The sequence below is a fragment of the Rana temporaria genome, chromosome 13 (assembly GCF_905171775.1).
Source record: "Rana temporaria chromosome 13, aRanTem1.1, whole genome shotgun sequence".
In the NCBI taxonomy this organism is placed as follows: domain Eukaryota; kingdom Metazoa; phylum Chordata; class Amphibia; order Anura; family Ranidae; genus Rana; species Rana temporaria.
In genome coordinates, this window is record NC_053501.1 from 24,892,756 (window position 1) to 24,905,097 (window position 12,342).

The following is a 12,342-nucleotide window of genomic DNA, read 5'->3' on the forward strand; positions in this document are numbered from 1 at the left end:
CGCCGAAGGGGACACCCGACCCACCGAAGGGGACACCCGACCCGCCGAAGACGGACCTGCCGAAGAGGACACCCGAAGCCGCAGAAGGACGCTGGACCCGACGAGGCCGCCGCGCAAGACACCAAAACTGTAAGTACAAAAAAAAAAAAAAAACTTTTTTTCCACAGGATTGGGGGCCACTTTAGGGGTGCGCGGTATACGCGGGAGCGCGTTATACCGCGATAAATACGGCATATGTTTTGTATATGAGAAAAAGAATAATAAAAACAAATTAAACAAACCCTTTAAAAATTCAAAACTGAGCTATTTTAACTTAATGCTTGTCAAAGAAGACTGTATACAATCATATCCCTACCCGAAACCGACCTTGACGCGTTTCACCACTGCTGGCCAGCAGTGGTGAAATGCGTCAAGGTTGGTTTTGGGTAGAGACATGATAATATGCAGTCTTTTTTTTACAATCATTAAATACAAATAAAAAGAGCTTCGTTTTGGAGTGTGGCTTATATTTTCTATTTTGGACAAAGAGTAAGGAAGGGCTGTGATAGCCGGCACCCAGATTGTCTGGAGGGAAATAAAAGGAGCACTTCAGGAGGGGAGCATGGGTTTGGGTATATTCCACAGACAGGTGTATAAGGGGCCATATTCTCGTAGGAGCGCCTAACTTTGTGCGGGCGTAACGTATCTGATTTACGTTACGCCTCCGCAACTTAGACGGGCAAGTGCAGTATTCTCAAAGCACTTGCTCTGTAAGTTGCAGCGGCGTAGCGTAAATCGGCCGGCGTAAGCCCGCCTAATTCAAATGTGGGACAGGGGGGCGTGTTTTATGTTAATGTTCTGTGACTCGACGTGATTGATGTTTTTCACGAACGGCGCATGCGCCGTCCGTGGAAATCTCCCAGTGTGCATTGCTCCTAATACGCCGCAAGGACGTATTGGTTTTGACGTGGCCGTGAATTACGTCCAGCCCCATTCACAGACGAGTTACGCAAAATTTTCAAATTTCGTTGCGGGAACGACGGCCATACTTAACATTGGTACGCCGCACTTACGCCACCATATAGCAGGGGTAACTATACGCCGGGAAAAGCCTAACGTAAATGGCGTAACTGTACTACGTCGGCTGGGCGTACGTTCGTGAATTTGCATATCTAGCTGATTTACATATTTTGACGCGTAAATCAGCGTACACGCCCCTAGCGGCCAGCTTAAATATGCACTTACGATCCGACGGCGTAAGAGCCTGTCGGATCTAAGGGAAATCTATGCGTAACTGATTCTAAGAATCAGGCGCATAGATACGACGGCGCGACTCAGAGATACGACGGCGTATCTGGAGATATGCCGTCGTATCTCTTTTGAGAATCTGGCCCTAGGTGTATAAGGTGAGATTTCACTTTAGGCCTCATTCAGGCGTATTGATGCATATAAACGCATGCAGGGCCTTCTTCAGCTGTCCGATATGGGCAGGTGTTCCATTCAGGCGCGTCAAAATCAGTGACAAGTGGATGGCTGCATGGACCGCCATGTTTATTTTGAATCAATGTGCGTTTAACATTTCAACATCCATTTAAAGGTTTAGGAACTTTGGCGTCCCCAGGCCACATTTTCCCTAAGCGGGTGTCTAATGACAATTATCTTCGACCCAAAAAAAAAATCACAGAAAAGTTTCCAAAATAGTAATACTTTAAGACCATTCTTATATAATTAGAAAAAAAAAAAGCCATCTATAGGAATCTGATATACAATGCAACTTTCTAATGTAACAAGCACCATTGATACAGTTGTATAGGAACGTCACCATACATTCTTTGTGGGAGCAAAATAAAAGGATATATACAAGAAGTAAGCAGTCTTTCTTGCAGGCTCAGACAGATCACCTCGATAGAAGATGATCCTGATTCCAAGTTCAAGGCATTCGACCAGGCTGGTTTTACATCATTCTTTGTAGACCAACCTAAAACTTTATGACGGGTTCTGCTGTCCTTTATGAAGACATCTGCTTTACTGCGAGGCCTTAATGAACTGACTTTGTGTTACAGTTTTTGGGGGTTCTCGGAGTTGTAGCAGCAGCATATAGGCCAATGGTAACAGCGACAATGGTGCAGCCAGGAGTCCACAGAAACAAGGAAAAGAATGAAATAAATAAACCCGACAATAATGACCAAAGCTGTCTGGGAGTCGGCTGGCCTGAGGTTTGATAAGGAAACACAGCACGGAATGAGAGCCAGACCTCATGGAAAAAACGTATGTTCCTTCCCAGAATCCTTTGCACAGAAATATTTGCTGCATGGAGTCCACGGTGATGATTGATGGGAGAGGGAAAAAAAGAAAAAGCCATCTCTGTTACACTTTTAAGACTGTATAGAGGCTCTGGATGTGTAGAATCCAGGAATTGGCAGACCAGTGTGAAGTGTCACCTATAATAGAAAGGACAGAGCAACATTTTATAAATGCACAGTATACTGTATCATTTTCCACTGTAGCGCATGCATTCTATCCTATACCAGGGGTAGGCAACCTTTGAGAGGCAGAGACATACCTGAACAACATGAAGAAGATCAAAAATCCACAGGGTTCGGGACCCCCCCCCCCCTTTTTTTTATTAACTAGCAAGACAGGAATAAGACGAGGATAAGCTGTCTTTCAGCTGCTGCAGGGGGGAACTACGGGGGATCGGTTCTAGTAAATGCTGCCCCTCTTGTCTAGGTTCCTGTTCCTTCTGCTGCCCAGGCCCTCCTCCTTGTGTGATTGACCAGTAGATCACGATTGATGCACTGCCGACCCTGTCATCTACTGTATTTTAGCCTATGTGCCACTTTCACTTATACAGGGATAAGTCTGCCTCCAGTCCTTCGAGATCCCACTATACAACATCTATTGGTCCTCTCTCTATATCCCACCCCAGCATACACACCTCTTTCCCCATACATGCCAACAATTAGGTCACCCTTCCCCCGAATTCCCCATTCCATGTACTGACAATTCCGATAGACCCTTCTCTGAACTCCCCATTGCATATAATGACTATTCCGATAGACCCTTCTCTAAACTCTCCATTCTAACATTGACAAGTCTGATAGACCCTTCTCTGCACTCCCCATTGCATATACTGACTATTCCAATAGACCCTTCTCTGAACTCCCCAATGCATATACTGTACTGACTATTCCGATAGACCCTTCTGTGAACTCCCCATTATATTATTGACAAGTCTGATAGACCCTTTTCTGCACTCCCCATTGCATATAATGACTATTCCGATAGACCCTTCTCTGAACTCCCCATTGCATATACTGACTATTCCGATAGACCCTTCTCTGAACTCCCCATTGCATATACTGACTATTCCGATAGACCCTTCTCTGAACTCCCCATTGCATATACTGACTATTCCGATAGACCCTTCTCTGAACTCCCCATTGTATATACTGACTATTCCGATAGACCCTTCTCTAAACTCTCCATTCTAACATTGACAAGTCTGATAGACCATTCTCTGCACTCCCCATTGCATATACTGACTATTCCGATAGACCATTCTTCACAGTCCCCATTCTATATTATGCCAACTCTGATAGATCCCTCTCTGCACTATTAATTCCATATAATGACAAGCCCGATAGACCCGTCTGCACTCCCCATTTCATATACTGACTATTCCCATAGATCCTTTTTTGCACTCTCTATTCCATATACTGACAAGTCCAATAGACCCTTCTCCACACTCCCCATTCTATATACTGTCAATTCTGATAGAGTAGACCCTACTCTGCACTCAATATTCTAACACTGACAACTTTGATAGACCCTTCTCTGCACTCCCAATTCCATAAAATGATTATTCTGATAGACCCTCCTTCACAGTTCACATTCTACACAATCACTATTCCAAATCACCCTCCTACACAGTCTACATTCTATTTATTCTCTACTACAACAGGCCTTTCCCTGTACTGCCTATTCTCCATGATCACTACTCTATAGGCCCTTTTCTGCACCCCCTATTATATATAATCCCTACTCCAACAGCTCTTCTCCACACTCCTTATTCCATATAATCCCTACTCCCATTAACGCTTGTCTGGACCTCCCATTCCATATAATTACAACTCCCATCGGCCCTTCCCTGCACTCCCAATTCCATATAATTACTACTCCTAGAGGGCCTTCTCTGTATTCCCCATTCCAAAATTTCCCTACACCCATCGGCCCTTCTCTGCACTCCGCATTTTATATAATTACTACTCCTAGAGGGCCTTCTCTGTACTCCACATTCCATATAATCCCTACTCCTAGAGGGCCTTCTCTGTACTCCCCATTCCAAAATTTCCCTACACCCATCGGCCCTTCTCTGCACTCCCCATTTCATATAATCCCTACTCCTAGAGGACCTTCTCTGCACTCCCCATTCCATATAATCCCTACTCCTAGAGGGCCTTCTCTGTACTCCCCATTCCATATAATCCCTACTCCCATTAGCCCTTCTCTGTACTCCACATTCCATATAATCCCTACTCCCATTAGCCCTTCTCTGCACTTCCCATTCCATATAATTCCTACTCTCGCAGGCCCTTCTCAGCACTCCCTATTCCATATAATCTCCACTCCCATAGACCATTCGCTGAACTCCCCATTTCATATATTCCCTCCTCCTATAGACCCTTCTCTGCACTCCCTAGTCCATATAATCTCTACTCCCAAAGACCCTTCTCTGCACTCACCATGCCATAGAATCACTACTCTCATAGGTCCTTCTCTTCACTCCCTATTCCATATAATCACTACTCTCATATTCCATTCTTTACACTCCCTATTCCATATAATCACTACTTTCATATTCCATTCTTTACACTCCCCATTCTATATATTCACACATTCATGAGTGCTTCTTGCTGCCCCTCCTTCCATATAACAACAAGGCCCTGTGTATGTTGAAAACTATTAAAAGCAAACCTGCACAAGTGAATTTGTTTCTTTGTCATTCCTGGGGAAAGCACAGGTTCAATTTTAAAATGAAACATATAAAAGAATGATGAAAGGCTGCATAGATAACTATACCATGGACCTGCTAAATACAGACAGTTCAAAGCATGAATCATACCTGCACATTCCTGTTAAGACTGACAGCAGGAAAGAGCATTCCCTCCATGCTCTCGAATGCAACAGGACCCTGCTGCTCTTCATTGATGGAGAAAGTCAAGGTCCTCCTGGTGAAGTCTAGAAGGACCCCAACCGTGGCACCTTTTGTGATACCCCCTTCAGACCTGTATTGAAACACAAAGTCTTGTAAATTTCACTATGAAAGTTTACCTGGCAATAAGTATCAGGCCTCGTATACACGACAGAGTTTCTCGGCAGAATTCAGTGAGAAACTCGGTCAGAGCCGGATTCTGCCGAGAAACTGTCGTGTGTACACTTTCAGCCCGATGGAGCCGCCGAGGAACTCGTCGAGAAAATAGAGAACATGTTCTCTATTTTCCTGTTGTTCTATGGGAGAACTCGGCCCGCCGAGCTCCTCGGCGGCTTCAGGGCTGAACTCGCCGAGGAACTCGATGTGTTTGGCACGTCGAGTTCCTCGGCCGTGTGTACGAGGCCTCAGTGTCATTCCAGGAGTGAATAGGAACTTTGTGAGATACAAAAAAGCAATAGTTACTGTAAAATCTAATGTATATTTAAAGTTGATGTTAACCCTATCTGACTGGCATTTAGTTTGCGTCATAAACAACTGGCATTTTTTTTTTTTAAAACTGTTATTTTTATCTTTTTTATTTTAACTACTGTTCTTGCATTTGTTGTTTACACGTTTAAAAAAATAATAATTTGGGCTTGAAAAAGTACATTATACTATATATATTCTTAAAAGCATACACCCTAGACAATAAAAAAGTGGTAGCGCAACAGTTTAGGAAATGCACAATCCCCTGCAAGTTATGAGGTTAAAACGAACTGAAGAATTATCCTCAAATGATTGCTCTCACTCTGGCATGAATGGCGATGTAACATGTGTAGTGCAATCTATGTTTTCTGCCTCTGACTCGTGCATTTACTTTCGTACGTGCATGTATGTGGGGGTGGATCAAAAAAATTGTGGAGGGGTGGGGTATTTTACAGTGCCTTGAAAAAGTTTTCATACCCCTTGACATTTTCCACATTTTGTCATGATACCACCAAAAACGTAAATGTATTTTATTGAGATTCTATGTGATAGACCAAAACAAAGTGGAATGTAATTGTGAAGTGGAAGAAACATTCAATTTTTTTTACAAATAAATATGTGAAAAGTGTGATGTACATTTGTATTCAGCCCCTCTGAGTCAATACTTTGTAGAACCTCCTTTCACTGCAATTACATCTGCAAGTCTTTTTGGGGATGTCTCTACCAGCTTTGCACATCTAGAGAGGGACATTCTTTTACAATTCTGCTTTGCAAAATAGCTCAAGCTCTGTCAGATTGGATGTGAGCAGCAATTTTCAAGTCTTGCCACAGATTCTCAATTGGGTTTAGGTCTGGACCTGACTGGTCCATTCTAACACATGAATATGATTTGATTTAAACCATTCCATTGTAGCTCTGGCTGTATGTTTAGAGTCGTTGTCCTGCTGGAAGGTGGACCTCCACCCCAGTCTCAAGTCCTTTGCAGACTAACGGGTTTTCTTCTAAGATTGCCCTGTATTAGGCTCCATCCATCTTCCCATCAACTCTGACCAGCTTCCCTGTCCCTGCTGAAGAAAAGCATCCCCACAACATGATGCTGCCACCACCATGTTTCACGGTGGGGATGGTGTGTTCAGGGTGATGTGCAGTGCTAGTTTTCCGTCACACATAGCGTTTTGCTTTTAGGCCAAAAAGTAAAATTTTGGTCTCATCTGACCAGAGTACCTTCTTCCACATGTTTGTGGCAATCGACTCTGGGGGGCTGAATACAAATGCACGCAACACTTTTCAGATATTTACTTGTAAACAAAAATTGAAAACCATTTATCATTTTCCTTCCACTTCACAATTATGTGCCACTTTGTGTTGGCCTATCACATAAAATCCCAATAAAATACATTTATGTTTTTGGTTGTAAGTGGACAAAATGTGAAAACATTTCAAGGGGTATGAATACTTTTTAAAGGCACTGTGTCTGGGTGGTGGAAGTTACATTTTTTTTACATAAAAAAAAAAAATATTTGACCAAAAGAAATTTTTCTTACCACATAGGAAACAAAAAAAGTCCCCTGTCTGATACATTTTTGGTGACAGGTTCACGTTAATGAGACATCAGGGGTCTAAAAGCCTCACCTGTCCTCCAATGACGCTGATGGAACGCAGATCATGTTCCATTACCTTCTTTCACATCCGGTATGATACGGGGGCCAGGCAGTGAGATTTTTCATGTTGCTTTTGGGTCAGTAACAGGAAGGAAAGGTCAGCAAATGGACATTTGCTGGTCTCCCATCCCTCTACCCAGCAGCACCTGCTATGCTGGTCCTGGGTCCACCGTTGAGCACACAAAGCTTGGGAAGCATGGCGGGGTGCACACGGTGAGGGGGCTGGCCATTGTTGGGGTGTTTGGAAGCAAGCTGGAGCACAGGTGGAAGACAGGGACAGAGCACTGACACCTTATAAAAGGAAGTGCATAAACAAGGACCTTCATACCAGGATCAACAGCTATTTTAGGGAAAGCTTCAGACTTTAAAAATATTAAAAAGGACCTTTAAAATTAGATTACCATGTTTTTTTTTAAACAATTTTATTGAGTATTTAACAATACATTCATGTACAGAAGTATACAACAAGAAGTACAGTATCAAGTGCACAGCAGAGAATGTAATAGCACAAATCCAAAACAGGCCTAACACATTAGGCTTATCTCAGCACATTTTCAATGCATAACAATCAAATTGTACACTGCTGTTATATGAGAAACACGGGGGGGACTCACTCTTGCTGTCTTCCCCAACCCAAGCCAACACTCTAACAAACAGAGGCGGGGGAAAGAGTGATCAATGAGGTTAGGAACCAGTGAGGGCCCCCCCCTTAGCCCGTCCACCCCTACTGGGAACAATCTGCGGACGGGGAGGGGGGGGTCAAAGAAATACTAATTGAAACAGCAATGCATCTGGTTCAATAGGGTGTGTTACCTGTCTTCCCTAAAAGGTGTGAAAAATGCTACCATGTTAAGGTTTATATGAGATTTCTGTGATTGAGTCTACTTCTACTTTAACCACCCTGTTAGACCAAATAGGAAATTAGTAGGCAACCTACAACTCAAGACAAGAGTATTACCTTTCTCGCAAAAAAAAAAAGCGCCCTATGACAATAGAAGCTGGGTTACCTGTTTGTATGGGAGTTGTTGTGCATGAACCAGCTTCGGTTATTATCCACGTACATAGCCCACGCTTTATCGTCCTTTCCCAGCATGACATCCTTCATCACCTCTATACGAGCCACGCCGAAGGCTGGGTCTGGGTGATTGTCGTACCGGTCAATGGTAAGTTCCCAATAGTGAACTCCCTTGGAGAAGCCTGTCTTGCCCAACACCACCCTGTCATCGTAGCTGTTACATGTGACGGTTAGGTTGTCATTAGAGAAGATGATGTCAGAGTGGGCAGAACCAGGGTCAAACGCAAACCAAGCCACTGTCAAGGAAAACAATGAACATTGTTCAACTGATTATTAACCTTCTGTATAATACAGTGTAAACAAATTCAGCACTAATTTTCATACTTTTATACGTGCAGTCATGCAAAACAGAGTGCAAATAAATAGCAAAAAAATAGACTGTGATCAGTCTAATGTCAGGCCTTTATTTCTCTTATAACCGAGTGATTTTAATGGCTACAGAAATTAGGTGGAGCTGTGAACTCTATTCAGGGTCCTCAAACAAAAGATCTGAAATAATATGGGGCAAATTGACTCTGTAAGAATCTGGAAATGTTTAATAAAGTTTGAGAATGTAGATAAAACTCGACAGGAGAAACCATAAAAAAAGTTTTATAAAAGATCAGCATGCTAATAGCGCCAGCAATACATGCAAACCAAATGCAGTTCAGCTTTACATGCTTTGCTTTTTAGTTCATACAGTACCTGCCACCAGTTTTTTTATGTCAACTGTTGAGTTTCCATATGAACAGCGTGCAGAGTAGAAGAAACGTACTCCTGGTTGGTTATCAACTAAGTAAAAAGGTATGATTGACAACACACAGGTTCACTACTTTATTTTTAAATTCAGATATATTGATATACAGAAGAACTCTAGGAAAATATATTAAACACCCCATAGTTCACTTTTATGTCTCTCAAAATGCCAATTTTTAATTCTGCTTGACTTAAGCAAAAGCTGTCATTGTGCTAAGCTGGTACTGCTAGTTAAGTCTGTTTTGCCATAAGAGTTTTTGTTCTGCAGGCCGATGGGTCGGAGTTAAAGGGCTGAAGGGCGCCATCAGCGTGCCAATGTTCACTAATCATCCAAAATATGATCAGTAGGTAAGGCACAGACACAGAACTTACCGAACTGCACAACTGAATTTAGATACCCAAAATTTTATACTTCTTTCCTTCCCTACTGAAAAATTAACCATTAAATGCACACAACAAATCCCAATAATAAACGTAAATCACCATTACATAATAATAATAATATGTAAATCAATTATCTATACATAATATTTCTCTACCAGCTGCTGCGCCAATGCAGAAAAAATGATATTTGTCTAGTTATACAGTACATAGCTTTTCTTCTATTAGCCCCTAAAATCCCACAACCAATTGAAATACAACACCATTACACACGTTTTTTTTAAATATTAAAAAGTCCATAAATTTGTCTAGTATACATGTAAGTAGTCCTCTTGTTAAAAGAGGAACTAAGCCATCCTATTGTTTTCAGCCAAGGAAGCTGCCATCCTGGCTTCTGTTTAAACTTCAACTGCCATGGTGCTGCACATGTGATCATTTAAGACACCAGCCATTTGATGCTTTCACAGTTTGGTTGAGAGCACAAGCAAATGTGACAGTTACATTCCCGAAATCTGCTTTTCTATCATATAAGTGCTGCCTTCACCCTCGTAGAACAAGCATTTGTCAAACACCTGCCGGCTCTAGACAAATAGAAGGACTCTAAGGCCCAGATTCTGAAAGGGCTTACGACGGCGCAACGCAATGTGCGCCGTCGTAAGTCCTAATCTGGGCTGTCGTATCTATGCGACTGATTCTTAGAATCAGTTACACATAGATAACCATTAGATCAGACAGGCGTAAGGCTCTTACGCTGTCGGATCTTGAATGCAATTTTTTTTTCGCCGCTAGGTGTCGCCTCCGTCGTTTTCCCCGTCGAGTATGCAAATTAGCAAAATATGCGAATTCCCGAACGTACGCGCGGTCGAAGCAGTGAGTTACGACACGTAAAGTTGCCCCTGCTATATGAGGGGCAACCAATGTTAAGTATGCCCGTCGTTCCCGCGTCGAAATTTAAAAATTTACGTCGTTTGCGTAAGTCGTCCGTGAATGGGGCTGGACGCCATTTACGTTCACGTCATTGGGGGCTGGACGTCATTTAGCGCAATGCACGCCGGGAAATTTTAGGGACGGCGCATGCGCAGTACGTTTGGCGCGGGAACGCGCCTAATTTAAATGCTCCACGCCCCCTACCCGGCTCATTTGAATTAGGCGGGCTTGCGCCGGGGGATTTACGCTACGCCGCCACAACTTTACAGGCAAGTTCTTTGTGAATAAGGCACTTGCCTGTAAAACTTGCGGCGGCGTAACGTAAATGACATACGTTACGCCGCCACAGTATTACGCCGATCTACGAGAATCTGGGCCTAAGCATCTGGATTCTCTCCAGGTACTTATCGGCTATTCTTAACCAGGGTTTCATGGAATCTTAGGGGTCCTCCAAAGGTTGTTATTGGTCCCCTGAGCTGTGGCTGGCTCCTCTCCCATTTGATGGTGTCTGCCTAGCGTCAGCAGCATGACACAAATAAAGTTTAAGTAACCCCCTCTATCGTTTTCAGCTGAGCAAACTCATCTTTACCTCTGTTTAATCTACAACTGCCATGATACTGCACATGTGATCTGTTATGACACCAGCCATTGGATGGTTTGACAGTTTGATTGAGAGCACAACCAATGGGACTGTTACATTTCCCGCATGTGCATGGTAGCCAATCAGCTTCCAACTTCAGCTTGTTCAATTAAGCTTTGACCAAAAACCTGGAAACTGATTGGGTTCCATCAGTGTCAATAAAAACGTTTTCGTCAAAGATTTTGTCAACAGCATTCTTACCGTGACGAAAGCAAAACAAAAAGTACAGCACATTTTCATCCACTGACGAAACCTATGCCGAAAATCAGATCCGTTTTCATTAACAAACAAAAACGGGACAAAAATGTGAGGCAGGGACGTTTACCCTCGTGAAATTCCGGTTTTCACGGAGCTCCGCCTGCTTCCGGAATCCGCTCAAAGCAAGCAAGTGCGACTGCCAGAGACCTGAGAGTGAGAGCAGCAGGCCTCCCGAGTCCCGACTCCTGACGAGACGACCGCGCCGCCAGGCACCCAGAGCAGAGCAGACTGTGAGCTTACAGTAATAACAGTGGTTGGGGACGTGGCTGTAAGGCAACCAATAGTGACATCAGACGCAATACGGGAAAGTGGCGTTCCGGCAGGGACGTTTCTGGTGTGGATGAGATACTACTACAAGCTGAGTTCGCTGTGACCATGTTTTGCCAGTCTCGCGCTGCTGCAGTAGATCTATCACATGCGTAATTTATTTAATATAATGTGAGTGCAATGTTTGAAGTTTTAACTTTAATACATTTTGATCAAATGTTTCTGCACTTTGTTTCTTATATGTGGATTTCCACGGGATCGAGATTATGGATGGGAGATCGATGGATGATATAACCCTGTGTGGGTTGATGCTTATTTGCTTAGCAAGAGAGTGAAAGGAAACTTAGGGCCAGATTCTCAGTGGAAATACGACGGCGTATCTCCAGATACGCTGTCGTATCTCTGAGTTGCGCCGTCGTATCTATGCGCCTGATTCATAGAATCAGTTACGCATAGATTTCCCTTAGATCCGACAGGCGTAAGTCTCTTACGCCGTCGTATCGTAACTGCATATTTATGCTGGCCGCTAGGGGCGTGTACGCTGATTTACGCGTCGAAATATGTAAATCAGCTAGATACGGGAATTCACGAACGTACGCCGGCGCAGTACATTTACGCTGTTTACGTTAGGCTTTTCCCGGCGTATAGTTACCCCTGCTATATGGTGGCGTAAGTGCGGCGTACCAATGTTAAGTATGGCCGTCGTTCCCGCTTCGAAATTTGAAAAAGTTACGTCGTT

The 12,342-nt window shown here is 43.4% G+C and overlaps 1 protein-coding gene across 9 annotated transcripts in view; it reads right to left on the minus strand.

Annotated features, from left to right (window-relative positions):
* Nucleotides 1–1,509: 1,509 nt before the first annotated feature.
* TRIM9 (tripartite motif containing 9) overlaps nucleotides 1,510–12,342 on the minus strand; it is a 110,643-nt gene continuing 99,810 nt past the window's right edge. For 3 of the 9 annotated variants that reach the window (XM_040333595.1, XM_040333600.1, XM_040333597.1), the window contains 4 exons: nucleotides 9,080–9,166; nucleotides 8,328–8,631; nucleotides 5,105–5,267; nucleotides 1,510–2,420 (listed from right to left, as the gene is read on the minus strand). In XM_040333595.1, coding sequence (XP_040189529.1) covers nucleotides 2,355–2,420; nucleotides 5,105–5,267; nucleotides 8,328–8,631; nucleotides 9,080–9,166 — 620 coding nt within the window. In that variant the 3' untranslated portion in view covers nucleotides 1,510–2,354. The remainder of the gene's footprint in view (nucleotides 2,421–5,104; nucleotides 5,268–8,327; nucleotides 8,632–9,079; nucleotides 9,167–12,342) is intronic. The other 6 variants (XM_040333598.1, XM_040333601.1, XM_040333602.1 and 3 more) reach the window with 2 other exon arrangements.